Source organism: Ursus arctos, unplaced genomic scaffold, assembly GCF_023065955.2.
Source record: "Ursus arctos isolate Adak ecotype North America unplaced genomic scaffold, UrsArc2.0 scaffold_8, whole genome shotgun sequence".
NCBI lineage: Eukaryota > Metazoa > Chordata > Mammalia > Carnivora > Ursidae > Ursus > Ursus arctos.
Window position 1 is genome coordinate 28275479 of NW_026623100.1, and position 16984 is coordinate 28292462.

Sequence of the window (16984 nt, forward strand, 5' to 3'; positions counted from 1 at the left end):
TGTACTCTTTTTGCTTTCAGATTTTTTTGCTCAGTGTACTAGTTTCTTTTGTTTTTACTTCACCCATATTGTGTATTTAAGCAGTCTGTTCCTTTGGAAGTGCTGAATAAGATAATAGTTTCCGAACACTGGAAGAATTTTCCTTGTTTTTTTAAAGATTTTATTTATTTGAGAGAGCAAGCACAGTGAGGGGAGGGGCAGGGGGAGAGGGAGAAGCAGACTCCCGGCTGAGCAGGGAGTCCAATTCCGGGTTTGATCCCAGGACTCCGGGATCATGACCAGAGCCAAAGGCAGACACTTAACCGACTGAGCCACCCAGGCATTGCGAGAGCAATTTTTATTGTAGAACTCATTTAGCCTCAAAACTAAGGCAATAATAGCCTTCTGTAGGCTCTACTGAACTATTCCTGGCCCTTTGTAAACTCTGGTCTACTACTTTCCAGTGGTTGTTCCATGGATGCTAGAACTTTACTTCCCCCCTCCCATAGAAAAATAAATACTCAGCCAAGAACTCAAGACTCTACTCCTCCACACTACAAGTTTTCTCTTGTAGTACTTTGTCCAACTTCTAGCCACCTTAGTCATTCTGAACTTTGATCCCTATCTCAACTGAGCAAGACCACTGGAAAAATAATCTGTATCTCCAAGGCCAAAAAAACTCAAAGGGATCCACACTTAAGACACATGATAGTAAAAATGTCAAGAGAAATCTTAAAGCGGCAAGTAAACAACTTGAGCAAAATGCTAATTTCAAACTTGCTTGTGATTTCCTTAGAAAAAGGTGAACACAAGAAAAATGCACCCAGCTGAACTAAACTGCCTAATAACATGCAAAACACACAAACCCTCAATATATGCTGTTACATCAAATCACTGTTAAGCTACACCCATCCACACAGGTGTTACAACTTGGTCATGTTCAGATAACCCTCCTCCTACCACTTTGCAATGACAGCTGCATCTTAAAATATCCACTGCAAAGCAAGCTTTAGGTGTTTCTCAAGTGGCATATTTAATGTAGTATGTATTTCTTAACCATTTAACACATGTAGATCAGTTTCTACTAGGTTTCTTTCATTTGTTCCTGATGTTGAGTGTTGTGCCCTTAACCACATTTCTCCTCTAAGTCCTATGGTTTCTATTGCACAATTCTGCATTATCACGATTATTAGGGATGTCATTTACAGAACTGACTATATGGCAAAAATGTTAAGTCAGGCGGAGGGTATTTAATGTTCACGCTGTTCTTTTAACATTTTTATGTATTTGAAAATTTTCATAATAAAAAGTTAAGGGTTAGCAATAAATAGCACTCGAGAAAAACAAGTATGCAAAACCTCTGCCCCATTAGGGCACAATACCATCCCTTCTCATTATTAAAAAGCACACCTTTTAAATATTTAACAAGATGCATTTCCTCTTGTTTTAGAACTATACAAAAACCTCTTTTAGAGCAGTCTCATTTGGTCTCCCATTCCCTAAAACAGACTGGCTTAGATTATTTCCTAAACTGTTGTAAAACCTGAGTCAAACCTACTACACAAAGTGGTTAGTGGTTTAATTTACATCAAAACAAATTTAACAGAAAAACGAGTAAGAAACATTTCCTTGGAAGAGTTCCCTTTAAGAATTTTGTTATATAAATAATTTCTACTACTTAGATATGGCCTACAAACCTTGTGCTGAGTAATGGATAAATTCAAATATAAATCATTTGGATTACAGTATTTTGACTTAAAATTTTTAGAATGTACTTCATTTTATAGCAGCTTAAAAGTGTATTTTACAGTAAGCTAATATCCATTAAAATGAGTAAACTGGAATTACTGAATTCCAGATAATCCAGAAAATAGCCATCTAAACACAGTAAGACTTACCACTTACCAAATTATTTACTTATTAACTACTTGTCAGATGCAAAAGAAACTTCTGACTGGTTGGCTGAAATTATTTCTTCACAAATGAGCTTTTGTTGTTTTCATAATACTCCTTGTGAAATACAGGCCAGGAGATGGTAGGCTGAGTGTACCAGAATGCATAGGCCCAATTTATAGTCCACATCAAAGGTCTGGCCTTTATCCAAAGGCAGTCAGTAGCCATGAAAACTTGTGCCTAACAAATTAAAAAAAAAAAATCACTAGCTAGAGTGTGCAGAACTGATTGGAAGGAAGCGAGAAAGAGACTAGTTTGGAGATCTTAAGCAATTCCTGTCAATAGATGATGCTTGTATTAGGAGAGAGACAATAAAGAGGTTCCGAACCACTGAACTGACATATTAAGAATTCCTATGTGTAAGATTTGCTACATATACGCATATAGTTTTATTTGTAAAAGGAATCCCAATTAACACAATAATGGTCATATTCTTGAAGGAAAGGATTGGGATGATAGGGTAGAGGGAACTTCTCATTTTTTTACTTAGTATCTCCTGTACTGTTAACTTTTTTAAAAAAGATTTTATTTGAGAGAAAAAGAATGCGAAAGCACACACGCTCATGCAGGGGGAGAGGGAGAGAGAATCCCGAGCAGACTCCCCACAGAGCCTGACACGGGGCTCCATCTCACAACCCTGAGATCATGACCTGAGCCAGTCAGACACTTAACCAACTGAGCCACCCAGGTGCCCCCTGTACTGTTAACTTTAAAAATAGCATATATATATATCACTTTGATATTTTTGTGTAAATGGGGATTTATCAGGGTGATGAGCATATTGGGCCATTTAAAAATTCTCAATACCTCTGTTAAAAAACAAAACAAAACAACAAAACCCACAAAATTTAAAGCATTCAGGATTGAGACCTAAGAAAGTCAACAGGCAAATGTGAATTCATTTTTTTCTCTTCTTACATAGGTTTTTCAAGAATATCAGAAGTAGGGGCGCCTGGGTGGCTCAGTTGTTAAGCGTCTGCCTTTGGCTCAGGGCGTGATCCCAGCGTTCTGGGATCGAGCCCCACATCAGGCTTCTCCGATGGGAGCCTGCTTCTTCCTCTCCCACTCCCCCTGCTTGTGTTCCCTCTCTCACTGGCTATCTCTCTCTCTGTCAAATAAATAAATAAAATCTTAAAAAAAAAAAAAAAAGAATATCAGAAGTAACTGTATGTTGGGGGAGAAGGGCCAATAAATTAATCTGCTTTTTGAACCTGAACATTTAATATTTTAATTAAGTTTTGTCAATACAAGTTCAAGCAAGTGCCAACTTGCCAGGCCCAGGAATTCACAAAGGAAACAATCTTCCAAACAGCAAGGAACACCAAGGTGATCTTCCACTCCAGATGCACTACTAGTGGCCACAGTGGTGCCAGTCGGCCAGTGTTTATCCAATTACCGAGTGTTTACCTGACAAGAAAAAAACTTGAGTTCCACAACTTGTAATGACAGAATTTTTACGATCAAAGCGGTTTTGGGCAATTACCAAATCCTATTTTTAGAAGTGAGAATAGACTAAAAAGTATGAACTGTTACCACCTTGATGATCAACACAGTAACATTTACCACCCTGCTCCCCTCCCAAAACTCTTAAAAAAAAAAAAAAAAACCAAAAAACAAAACAAACAAACACCTTTTTGACCCTGTAGGGAAATACTTACCACATCGTCAATTTTCAGAATGCTCCGAACGGTTTCAGTTGCTAGAGTCAGTGCACTGACTGAAACCAACAAAGGCTGGACAACCAGTTCCTCCAAAATGTTGGAAATACCACCCTGCCAAAGAGCACAAATTGCTTTTAGCATCTGTAATTACACACCTCACCAACTACACTGTTGCCAGTATGACACAAGACCTTTCGAACCTAGTTTTCCCTTGTTCTAGTCAAAAGTAAAATATGCTCTACTAAGCTCTTCTCCATATCATAGGTTCTATTTAACTAAAATCTGAAAAACCGAATTGTTAGATTTACCCAATCCTAACCCCAAAACAACTCCTAATTATCTTTAACTTAAAAATACCCAGGCAAAAATTAGGTAATCACACTAATTAAAAATTTTAAGATTTTGGGGCGCCTAGGTGGCGCAGTCGTTATGCGTCTGCCTTCGGCTCAGGGCGTGATCCCAGCGTTCCGGGATTGAGCCCCACATTAGGCTCCTCCACTGGGAGCCTGCTTCTTCCTCTCCCACTCCCCCTGCTTGTCTTCTCTCTCGCTGGCCATCTGTCTCTGTCAAATAAATAAAATCTTAAAAAAAAAAAATTTTTTTTTTAAAAGATCTTTAATGCTCAAATCATCCCTGGACCCTAATTCTGAATATGGCCAATCTGGTCGGCCCTGCCTTTCGATCTCTCTCAGATCCCACCTTCAAGTTGTTTGTGCACTGTCAGTGATGGCCATAACAGGCAACCATGCCTCCAGTCTTCCCTCCTCAAAATACTTTTTCATCATCTTAGCCTCTGGGTTAAAAAAACAGTAGCTCCCAACTACTGGAATAAAAACAAAAAAACCTCCCCCATAACTGCCCCAATACTCAAAGGTCTCCTCATTCTAGCTCTTAGGGGAGCTTTCCAACCTTAAAGTCCACTATGTATTACCAACATAAGCCCTCTAGACAAAACGAGTAATTTCTTGGTTCCTTTCACCTATAAAACATTTGTTTCCCCACGTGAAATTTCCTCGTCCCTTACCAATCAAAGCTGCACCTTCATAAAGCTTTCCCAAACCAGGAAATGCCCTTCCTTTGGAGTTGTGTATCATTCAAAAAATATTACCTTGGATTGTCAGTTATTTTCCATTATGTATTATTTGTCTCTTTAATAAAAGGAGACATTAATAAAGCACTAATACAATAGGGGAGATTATTACTGTTGTACGTGTTTACCCTACACAACTATACTATGCTACTGGCCACAACAGCAACAATGATTAATAATATTTATGTAATGTTTACTCTATGCCAGGCAACTTAGCAAGAGCCTTCTAGCTGGTAATAACATTTAATCCTCACAGCAGGCATTTGAGGGAACTATTAATTGTCCCTGTTTTTACACTGAGGAAACTGAAGCACAGACTAAGTAACTCACTAAGAGTTACACAATCAATAGGTAGCACAGTAATGAACAAATAATACTTTTCACTTAAGACCTCTTCATTCTTAATGGCATAAATTAGTTAACCTGCAGTTCTCTTATTTGGATCCGAGATTACCTTTTTTTTTTTAAGGCAATCTCTACACCTAATGTGGGACTTTAAATTCATGACCTGGAGGTTAAGAGTCATACACTCTTCTGACTGAGCCAGCCAGGCACCCCTAAACCCAAGATTACTTTAAAAAAAAATTTTATTTATTTGAGCGAGCAAGCACGGGGCATAGGGGCATAGGGGCAGAGGGAGAGCAAACTCCCCACTGAGCTGGGAGTCCAACACAGGGCTGGATCCCGTGACCCTGATATCATGACCTGAGCCAAAATCATATCATGACCTGAGCCAAAATCAGGAGTCAGACGTTTAATTAACTGAGCCACCCAGATGCCCCCCTCCAAGATTACTTTTAATTAAGAAGCTTTTCATGCGGGCAACCTTTCGGGTCCCCTCCCTCTTTGGGAGCTTTGTACTCTACCGTTCAATAAACTTTCTAAAGCTCAATAAATCTTACTTCGCTGCCCACCAAAAAAAAAAAAAAAAAAGCTTTTCATTCAACAATTATGAAGTTTTTAACATTTTCATTTCTGCAATAATTGAAGACTAAATTATTACCTTTCGGACATTAATGCCAGTAGTTTTTTCTCCTTGGGCATGCCGGTTTCTTAGTTCTGTTACTGTAGAAATGGGATTCAGGCCAGCATTTTCAGCTAGTGTAGATGGAATGACTTCCATAGCATCTGCAAAAGCACGAACGCAGTAGGATTCCATGCCACTCAATGTTCGTGAATATTCAGTTAACCGCAGAGCCAATTCTATCTCTGGAGCACCACCTCCTGCAATAAGAGCTCTGAAATTCACAAATACATTTTAAGCTTATTTTATCCAACAGAAAGCTATTTTTAATAACTTACTAAATATACCTTATAATAAATAAGGTATAAATAAATAATAAAAATAGTCAAAGCATAGAAATTTTAATGTTCAAAATGTTACTTGGTAACTTATATTACCTCTTCTTCACTAAACAGCGAATAACACATAGGGCATCATGAATGGAGCGCTCGGCTTCCTCAATCACCAATTTGTTAGATCCACGAACAACAATTGTAACTGTTTTTCCAGGACTTGTACAGCCTGTAATCTTTAGTAAACAGACTCCAAATTAGGTATTTGAAATAAGGGTTAAAACAAATAACCCAGGTAAATAAAAGCTGTATTACAATACTGTTACCTTGAGCAGTTTGCCAGAACCATTTAAATTGACCTCCTCAGCTAACTCAGCTGATCCCAGCATGTCAGCAGTGAATTGGTCAATATGAGCAACTGGCTTGGTTCCAATTGTCTGGGAAAAATATCAAACCCACAGATTAAGACAACATTTGATTATTGGATATTCTCACACAGAAGATAGGAATATTTTACCTTACAAATGAATTCGATGTCTTCTCTTTCAATATCCTTAACCACCATAATCTTCATTTTGTTCAGAAAATGTAATGCAAGATCACTAAGAGCATCTCTAAAATACAAAATCAGTGATTAGGTCAATGATAGAATAAAAAAAATTTGCTGTTCAACTACTTTTTAAGCTTTTCATTTTATTATTGTTTAAATGATAAATAACTCAAATTATCTGTAGAGGAAGACACTTTAAATTTAGTTGACCAAGTTTATGAGCTCAAAACTCCTTGAGGATTTCCAACGGATAATATTAAAATGCACCCCAGCAACACTATTTGTAAAGGACACAATAAAAATTATTGTCATAGTTTTTATTAGTTTAACTTTGATAATTAAAACTTTATTGATATTTCATGAATTTAGAAGTATAATCAATTCAAGACTCCACGAATTTACACTTTCTCACAACTTATCTGGAACAAACCTCCTGACAACCCTGTGACACTGGAAGGGTAGATATTACTATCCCTGTGCTACAGATAAGCTAATTAAATTGAGAAGTTTACTTAGGGTCACTAGCTACAAAGTGACTTAGTAGAACCAGGTAATCAAACTCTTCATTCAGGTTTCTACATAAAATAATCGCCCACAGTACTTTCTGGCCTAATACTACCAGAATACAAGGGAATGTGTCTACTTACTAGAAGAAAACACTGAATGAAAAAAAAGGGATCAGTTCAAACTTTGGAAAATTCTTCTGATCCATGAACTACATTCCCCTCAAAAGAACTTCTAAATTTCAAGCAAGCAATTTCATGGACCTTTAAATAAATGCCTCCTTCAGCTAGCTCATCAATTCTAGACCAAACTTACCTTTTCAAAAACAAAGCATTCCATTTGTTTGATATATAGGATCTTGGTCTAGAAAAAACATACAATTGACTCTGGAACAATGCTTGAGTTAGGGGCACTCTCCAGCCAAAAACACGCATACGATTTTTGACTTCCCAAAAACTTGACTAATAACCTGCTGACCAAAGCCTCACTGATAATAGTTATCCAGTATTTTGTATGTTACATGTATTTTATGCTGTATTCTTATAATAAAGCTAGAGAAAAGAAAACGTTAAGAAAACCAAGAGGAGGGAGTCCTGGCTGGCTTACTTGGAAGAATATGCAAATTTTTTAAAAAAAGATTTTATTTATTTATTGGACAGAGAGAGACACAAAGAGAGAGGGAACACAAGCAGGGGGAGTGGGAGAGGGAGAAGCAGGCTTCCCGCTGAGCAGGGAGCCTGATGCAGGGCTTGATCCCAGGACCCTGGGATCATGACCTGAGCCGAAGGCAGATGCTTAACAACTGAGCCACCCAGACGCCCCTAGAATATGCAACTCTCGATCTCAGGGTCATGAGTTGGAGCCCTAATTTGGGTGGAGAGATTATTTAAATAAATATAACCTAAAAACCATGAGTAAAATACATTCATAGTACTGTACTATAAAAATAAATCCACATGTAAGTGGACCCACACAGTTCAAACCTGAGTTGTTCAAGGGTCAACTGTATATCCTGCACATTTAAATCATCACAATGGGAAGAGAACTCACTCTAGCGGATTTATCAGAATACAATGATGTCCAAAAATGGAGATCCATTCTAGATTTCTACCCACTCCAAATGTTTCTTAAAAAATTGCTAGAGGATCCAAATTAGTCATTAAAAGGTGAACAAAATAAATAGCCCCATACCTCAGAATAGACTTCTGTATGAGAAGGACATTACATCCTGTTTTTTTAATTTGCTTCACTAAATTGAGAATATAGGCTCTCTCCTCCCGCAGCACACGGTCCATCTGGACATAGTCAGAAACTACTATTTGATTATCCATCTGTTGAGAGAGAAAAAAAAAATCCCACTAATAAGTTGCATTAAGAGTTTTGTGGTATTTTTTTTTTCATTTCAAGAGTTTTTAAGTGAAAAGGACAGACTTTTAATGAAAGTATTATGTAGCATGTAAATTCAACCAAAATCATATCTAATAAATTATAGAGGCATACATAGAAAAGGTCTAGGAAAATGAATATACACCAATCTTAACTCAGGTCTTTAACTTTCACCTATACACCTTGCTGTCTGATTTATATTTCTTTACAAGCACATTTTTGGTAATTATAAAATGGTTATCCTAGTTCTTGAATATGTCAATTTCCTTCACACAAATATATGCATTACTGAAATAATTTCAGTTGCATCCTTTTAACTCAATGGCTTGTTATAAAAACTGGTATGCTGAAAGGAGGTACCAGGGACAAATCTTGTTAATCAAAGGTGAATAAAACAGCATTATTTTTTCTATGGGTTGAACTTTTGGGAAACACATGACTCAACAGGAAACCTGTACGCCAATACAATGTAAAAGGAGAGCAAATCTGAGCAACGTGATAAGATCAACCACTCCTTTTTGGAAATAACACTTCCCGAATAAAATATATGAAAATACCTTTAAAAACATTTCTTTAGAGTATAAATAGTAAGCTGGTTTCAACTTTCATTTGTGCAAATGTAGGACAAAAGATCTGCCTGCTGCTATATGATGGAGGTTTCTCAGAAACCTACAAAGAAACTGAAAATTCCACTTACACTGCAACTTTTAAATAACGTATTTTTATTATTTCATACACAGTGCCCCTACTGTTATTTGCCTTCATCTATGAAGCCAATACTCAATTTCAGTGACAGACTACTGAAGCCATAGATTTGTCAAATCTGGCATCCAACAATTTCTACTTTTGTCTCAATCTTACTAATTCTTTTGAAATCTATGATCTTTATCACTAGTATCACTATCTTCTATTTTTATAATATTGAACACAAAGGTCCGAGCTATGAGAAAGCTACACACACAAACAAGGAACCAATTTCATTTGGTTTTACTTACATCTGTTTTGGGAGCAGATAAGCAAAACTGAATAAGCCCGATTTTAGCCTTTTCAACTCTGGTTATGCCAGAATTTGCCACCTTTTGAGTAAGTACCAGCCCTTCCACCAGCTCACAATCATCAATTGTCCCACTAAGAAAAAAGAAAACAAGGAGACAGTTAACAGAGGGTGGAAATCTGTGAGTTTAATAGGTTGCTAACATTAAAAATCATCTGTCCAATAAAATGTGAGTCAGTCTCACATTTATTAGTGCCCCAATTCCTGAACTTCTTTGATCACACTACCACCTAGCCATCATAATGGAATATAAACAAATTCTTGAGATTCCCACGTTAATACAAGTTCTTAGATTAATTTTTAAATAAGATTTCTTTATTTATTTATCAGAGACAGAGAGCTCACAGGCAGGGGGAGCGGCAGGCTCCTCCCTAAGCAGGGAGCCTTATGCAGGACTCAATCCCAGGACCCGGGGATCATGACCTGAGCTAAAGGCAGACACCTAATAGACTGAGCCACCCAGGTGTCCCTTTAGATTAATTTTTATTAAAATTATAATTAGAAATGCTTACCCAAGTTTCTTAACAATTTTAATGTCTCTAAGATCTACACTAGTAGCGGTGGCTGGGTCAATCACTTTCATCACTGCATTTACACTCATTGGAGAAAGCAGACTTGAATACTGAGAGACAACCTAGAATTAAAAAAATAAGTCAGTTTCACAATAGAAAAAATCCTAGTTGTTTAATGACAAAGATCTTCAAGAAGTAATCTTAACCACTTTTTTGGGGTGATGGGGAGAGTGGGAACATGAGACAACATTCCATACAAACTGTCTTCTCCACTCAGGGTATCAGCCACCAAGGGCACAAAATACGTAGGCTTCTTTCCTATTTTATTAACCTAGTAGAAAGGACTGCCTAGATACTAATTCTATAGAAAATCCAAAAATCAAATTATATGTAGATGTTTCTTATCTAAAATGATTTTGTGAGCAAATGCTATATATGTGCACCCCTAATACCGATGGGCTAATAGAAATAACTAGTGACTAACACTAAGCACTTACTGTATGCGAGACAGTGGTCTTATTAGCCCTTTACACATTTACATAACCGTTCAATCTTCAGATGAAGAAATTCAAAGAACCACAGAGCTTAGTCAAGTGATGAGCCCAGTACTAAACCCAAGCAGTCTAGACTCTATGATCAATGCTTGTTAACCCTGCTATTCTGTCTATATTAGATTATCAATATCATCTATGTCACTAACACTATCCATGTAACACTGAAAGAAGATGAATATATTAATATAATGCTGATGAAAAAAATGGGGAGGGGTGACACAGGACATGAGAGAAAACAAGAACATTAAGTTTGCAAAAAATTTTAAAAAAAATCAATGCTTTAAATTTGAAAACTAAAAAAAGCAGCATTATTAGTTAAGAGGAACCATGGATGGGCAAACCTGTCCTGAGTGCCAATCTCCACTTATCCCTTACTGATAGGTTTTAGATTAGTTACTTAACTTCATTAGATCTATTTTCCCATCAGTAAAATGGGCATACAGTTTACTTGACAGCCCTGAAGGAAGAAATTTGACGTGAACTAATTCAGTTATACAAATTACCTCACTTACTTAGACACTCCAGACCTAACATTTATGAACTGTATAGCATCAAAAATCACAACCTAAGAGTTACAATTCTTAACAAGCTTTAAAAAGTAATTTTACAATGATCCCTGAGTACTGGTCTCACCTTAGAGTTCAGTGAAGTGGTAGCACTATTTAATAAAGTTTCTCTGTCACTTAGTTCCACAGGTCGAGACATGTCAGTCAAGATTTCTATACCCTTTTCCAAAGCCTTCTGGAATGACTCAGAAATGATGGTCGGATGAATCCCTGTCGTTTGTTAAAATTTAGTTATTGTAACACATAAACTACACATGACATTACTCATTATAATTTCTAAGTAGCCATAATTTTTAAATGATCTAAATTAACTTAGGCTTCAGTTATAAATAAAATAGCTTGAACAACCTTAACTACTATTATGGTTAATAATTTATTTCCATTAATTTAGAACAATCAATTCTGCGCTCTTGATATTTATACTTTTCAAAACACCAAAAATCTAGGTAAGAAATAGAGTAAGTGACTGCAAAGTCTCCACTATGGTTAATCACTATTTACCACAACAAGAACCCATACTACCTCTCCCAAATCACCATTCTCAACTACAGCCTAAGATTAGCACCACCACAACTTATTTTAGAAAAGTAAAATTTTATCAAGTTCCATTCAAAATGAAGCCTGATGGGGCGCGGGGGGGGGGGGGGGGGAGAGATAAAGAAAAGAAACAGAAAAAATTTTCTTATTTGTATGATAAACACATCAAAATTTAACCTAAAAATTCCTATAATAAAATCAGTTATTCCAAATGAAATATCAAATCTATTACTTAATAACTTTTGGGCTTTATTTAGTAATAAAACATGTCCTATGTCCTACCTACCTTTCTGAAGAAGCTTGGTACAGGAATCTAAGAGAGAGCCAGCAATGATGACCACTGATGTGGTGCCATCTCCTGCTTCTATATCTTGTGCCTTAGACAGCTCCACCAGCTAAGTAAACAGAACATGCTAAGTTGCTCAGTGAGAAACATGAGGACCCAGTAACATGAGATATAAAATGAATGGCCCTTGTATCAGTGTCAAAAAAAATTTGCTTATTATCAACACTGTAAGATTCAATATAATTCTTGAATTCTTGGGTTTCATTTTATTTATTTTTGAGTGTCATTTTAAAGTGACTGATGTATTTGTGACACAAAATTCTGCTCATATACTCTCTATAAAAATCTATGTTATGGCTTCTGGTTCAGACTATGGGTTATACATTTTTTTCTTCCCAACTGTTAAAAGTTCCTGTCAGAAAGTATAAATGATGTTGCACCACAGGTACCCTATAAACTTGGAAGCTAAAAAATGGGGCATTCTGTAAGAGAGAAGTGTCAGTTTGGAGTCCCTTGGAAATTTATCTGAATTGACCCTGTATAAGCATAAACTGATTCATTTCAAAAGTCATCTTTACATAATCAAACATAACTTTTTGACAGGAATTTCTTTTTGCAGATATGGTGACTTCTCACTTGATACTGGACTCATCATCACACTTAGCTGAAATGGTAACTGTTTTTAATAAACCCCAGTGTTTAAGTGTAGACACGTGATTTTGCACACAATTAAGATTACATTGCTCTCTTCCAACTGACACCCACTGAACTAATAATTTAAGCCATTTCATATTTTTATCTTCTTCTTCCTCAACTATACAGCACATTCCTGTGGACAAGGAGATTCATGTTTTATTACAACCCTGCACTGAAGAGCACAATGTTAGTTAGGCACACAACGTATCCTAAAAACATGCCTGTTTAACACAGAGAAAAAGAATTCACAATGCTTAAATAATACAATGTGATCAAATAAAACAAATTTAATTGTTTATAAATATCAAGCAATACACTTAAAAAAAGAAAACAACCTCATCTAAAATTATACTTACCATTCTGGCTGCTGGATGTAACACCTGCATTTGTTTCAGAATGGTGGCTCCATCATTTGTAATGGTCACATCGCCTTTTCCATCTTGAATCTGTAAAGTTACGTTTTTTAAAAAAAGCTGTATTTCAAAAATTGTTCTTTACTCAGCATTATGACACCCTAAAAGCTCTACTAATTTTAAAGCTTCTTAGTAGAGAAGTTAGTTTATGTTTGCACAGCTTATAACTGTGCTTAATTTCAAATTCTCTTCCCTTACATTAATATTAATGACATAAGAAATATGCAGCAACAGTCTAGCTTTACAAGTGCAAATACTTGGCTTTACTCCAGCTATTTTTTCATTTGTTTGAAAGTGAAAGAAATCTAGACACGCACATACAACACAACGCAGAAATAACACCATGAAGAATTACTAACATTATTGGGTTCATTTCCATAATAAATGATTACCACGGATCTCCAAAAAAGCACCAGAAACATAGTGAATGCAATCTTCCAGTCAATATGGGAACTTACGTCTTAGTATTTTCCACAAAGGGTAAACAGCATTATTAGCAGGGACAGATTTTAAAATATCCAGAGGGAATAATAATTTGCGTATCATCCAGACAATCCTTCATATTCTTTCTCTCTCATCTGGATGTTAACTAGCACTGATTTTGAGGGTGTATTTCTCAAACGTTACGGGAATGCACGGAAATGTTTTATGCTACCAGTCAATCACACTAGAGGAACAAGTGAAATTCTACAGACCCATGTTGGGTCACAGTTATATCAATAAGGAACACCAAACTCAAGCGTTTACCTATAGCCTTACTCTACTTTCCATGTAACAACACAAAAGGTAACTACTTTTGTGTATGTACTTTCATTGTTTAAAAATCATTTAAAAAATATGAATTATATTTAAGTCCTGTTCACCCCCCCAAAATCTATTATTCTTCTAAACTCTCAAAATATAACATTTTTTACTCTTTAAGCAGCACTACCTTAACCCTCTACCGAGATTCTGCAGTGCGGACAGTAGCACTCGTATGTAATGAATAATTCGGTTTTTTACCATTTTATCCATTCCTTTTGGTCCAAGGCTTGTTCTAATAGCATCAGCAACAGCTGTAAACAGAAGAAATCAAGACCCCTTTAAAAAAAGCAAAGTATTTCTCCTCTCAAATAATCATCTGTCCTTATTAGGATATGGTGTACAACTATTTACTGCGTCCATTAAAGAAAATTCATTGTCTAATAATAATCTACTGGAAACACAAAAATTTATTCCTTTAATGGTATGACACTTCACCTTTTGTTGTTAAAGTCACTGTACATAATATCTGTGCCCTGCCTATGGTAGAATAAATTTTGAGGATTTACCTAATCTTCCTTTAAATATCAAAGTAAGCACAATAAATAAGTAGTTATGAGCTCAGAATGGAGACTGCGTTCTTTTCTTCATTGCTTAAAAGAACACAAGCAGCAACAGGAGAGGCAAGATTTGCTACTATATAATTCCCCTCATTTGTCTATTCTGTCTCCCCTAATTATAGAGTGTAACTTCTGAAGGCATAGACTTGTCCACCAATGTGAAGCTGGTACAAAGATGGCCCACAGTAAAACACCCTTGGACACCCTCCACCCTGCCACCAAATAAACCAAAACAAAAACCCCAAACCTTAACCCAAACAAAAACCCTAGCTTTCAGTCATCACTGGTACATTATGAAACATCTTTGGATATACAGTCTACCATTCCAAAGTCACGTATTCTTATTAACTTCCCTAAGACTGGTTCTGTTTTATTGGTCCAGTTAAGGGAAACTGGATTTGATGAACACTCAAGTCAAATCCCCTTTTCTTTAAGAAGCCCAGGACAAATAACTAGACCTTCCCCTTCCTCACATACCACCTCACCCCATATACACAGGGCTGAGACTGTGCCCTAATCATTGTATACTCCACAACCAGTATACTTCCCCCTTTACTAAGTAAATCATACAAAAAGATCTTAAGGAAAAAAAATTGCTATAATTAAAAATTATTTACTATTTGTTTCATAGTTTTGGACTGCTATTCCTAATTATCCAGTCAATATTATGCTTTCAGGTGATTTCAGTGGACCGACAGGGCCATGATTCTACAAGCAGACCAATTCACTTTAAGAATGCCTTCACATTCATCTACATGAAGTAGTTAGGAAAACACACCCTATCCAAAAAATAAAAGATTTTAGACTGCTTACATATCCAAAAGTGTCTGATGTTTAAGATACTGTGTGGCACACAGAAGGGTCTGTTAAAGGACTCGTGAAGAGTACTAGAACTAATACTGCTTTTCTGTGTGTATATGGTTTTTACATGATCAACCGATTTTGGGGGGGCACTTTTTGGGGATAACATCTAAATAAAAAACTGGATCCCTGAATTAAACTGAAAATGCACCTAAACTAAAGCAACTTTTCTCTATCAAGTTTGCTAGGTTTTGTCTGACTTGGAAAGACTAGTTGTGCCCCTTTGTTCTGAGTTCTCATTTAAATAGGTCAGGTTCACAGATAATTTCACGTGGCCTCTGCTCACCAGGACCTTCAAGATTTGGCCCCATCCTACCCTTCCAATCTCACCTCTCATGTCTTCTTGCACTTTATTCTCTAACTGTAATAAAATACTCACTGTATTTCAATACTCATCAGCTAAGATCTCTAAGCCTTCGTCCTCATTTTTCCTTCCAGACTCTTCTGTCTCAACTACTCTTAATTCTCCCAACCCCCCCCCCCCCAAAGCTAACACTTTCCTCAATTTTATGGTTGAGGAAACGTTAGCTGAAAGTCCGAAGGTCACAAAGCCACTCAGTAATGGTAACAGAGAATGGTAATTAGGTTTTCATTTCTATCATATACCAAACTATTCTACAAAAAAACGAACCACCAATAAATCGTCCGTATCCCTAGACTTGCTTGTGTTTGGTTGCACATGCAGGGAGAACATGAAAGCACAACCTAGCTTTCCATATGGCCGATCAAGACGGGTGAGTCTTCCCCACAGCCCAATACAAAGGGCCCCGCCCCAACGTAAGCGCGAGGTTTACCCAACTCATTTCATTAGTTGCGCCGAGAGCTTCTTTAAATGATATTTTTCTAAGATCTGCAAACAACATTCTACCAGTGGAACCAATAAGCAGATAAGCGACAGTGCTCAGGTGTCGGATCCCATGGGACCGCTACGTGCGGTCCTCAGCATCTTTCTCCCGAAGCGTGATGAGCGACCGAGGATGAAAAATGACGGGCGTCTAAGACCCAGAATAGGGCCAGCCCAAAGGTCTCCATACTTGGCGTTGGGAATTACCGGCAGAAAACAGTCAAGTTCCCTCCACAGGGCTGCTATCCCTGGAAGGACAAAATCTTCTCAAGTAACAGAAAATGAGCTTTAACCACCTAAGTTCAGAATGCGAGTGCAGAGCTCGACCGAGCTCGACCCCGCACGGTCTCGGGTCAGACTCAGGGAGCGATACCTTTGGCCGCGGAGATGTTGCTGAAGCGGATCTGGGCCGGCTTGTCACGATCCTGATAGGCGCTTTTGCTGCGGCCGCCGGCACCTCCGGCGGGCGCCCCACTTCGGGGTGCCGCGTTCTCGGGCATGGCAAACTTAGCTGGGTCTGCGTTGGCTCGGGAAGGACGGATGGACCCGGATTCCAGCCGGCCACGGGAAGTAACGGAAGGTGCCCACCGCCTTCACGAAGCTTCCAGAAAGCAGCGCGGGCGGCGGGAGGAGGGGGTGGAGAGGGGGCCTGCCAAGCGGCGCGGCGCTGACATGACGTAGCAGGCTGCCCGCCGCGCGCCGGTTGAGGTAGCTGTAGCAGGGAGCTGGGGGTTCACTGGGAGTGTTGGCCCCGGCCCCGGGGTGGAGGCACGCTGGGGGAGGACGCTTGCGAGGCAGACAGAACAACCCATGATTTTAAAGGCGGGTGTTGGGCACCCACATCGCCCACTGCACTGTCCTCGGCCGTGAGGTCCCTTCCG

The 16984-nt window shown here is 37.9% G+C and overlaps 1 protein-coding gene across 1 annotated transcript; it reads right to left on the reverse strand.

Annotated features, from left to right (window-relative positions):
* Nucleotides 1–3134: 3134 nt before the first annotated feature.
* On the reverse strand, nucleotides 3135–16782 carry CCT4 (chaperonin containing TCP1 subunit 4). The gene is made up of 14 exons (XM_026485056.4): nucleotides 16477–16782; nucleotides 14040–14092; nucleotides 12981–13070; nucleotides 11929–12037; nucleotides 11173–11315; nucleotides 9986–10107; nucleotides 9415–9547; nucleotides 8225–8364; nucleotides 6497–6593; nucleotides 6306–6416; nucleotides 6085–6215; nucleotides 5687–5921; nucleotides 3591–3704; nucleotides 3135–3339 (listed from the first exon to the last, which is right to left on the reverse strand). The coding sequence occupies exons 1-14, from the start codon at nucleotides 16601–16603 to the stop codon at nucleotides 3325–3327; spliced, it is 1620 nt and encodes a 539-aa protein (XP_026340841.1). The 5' UTR covers nucleotides 16604–16782; the 3' UTR covers nucleotides 3135–3324.
* Nucleotides 16783–16984: the final 202 nt, after the last annotated feature.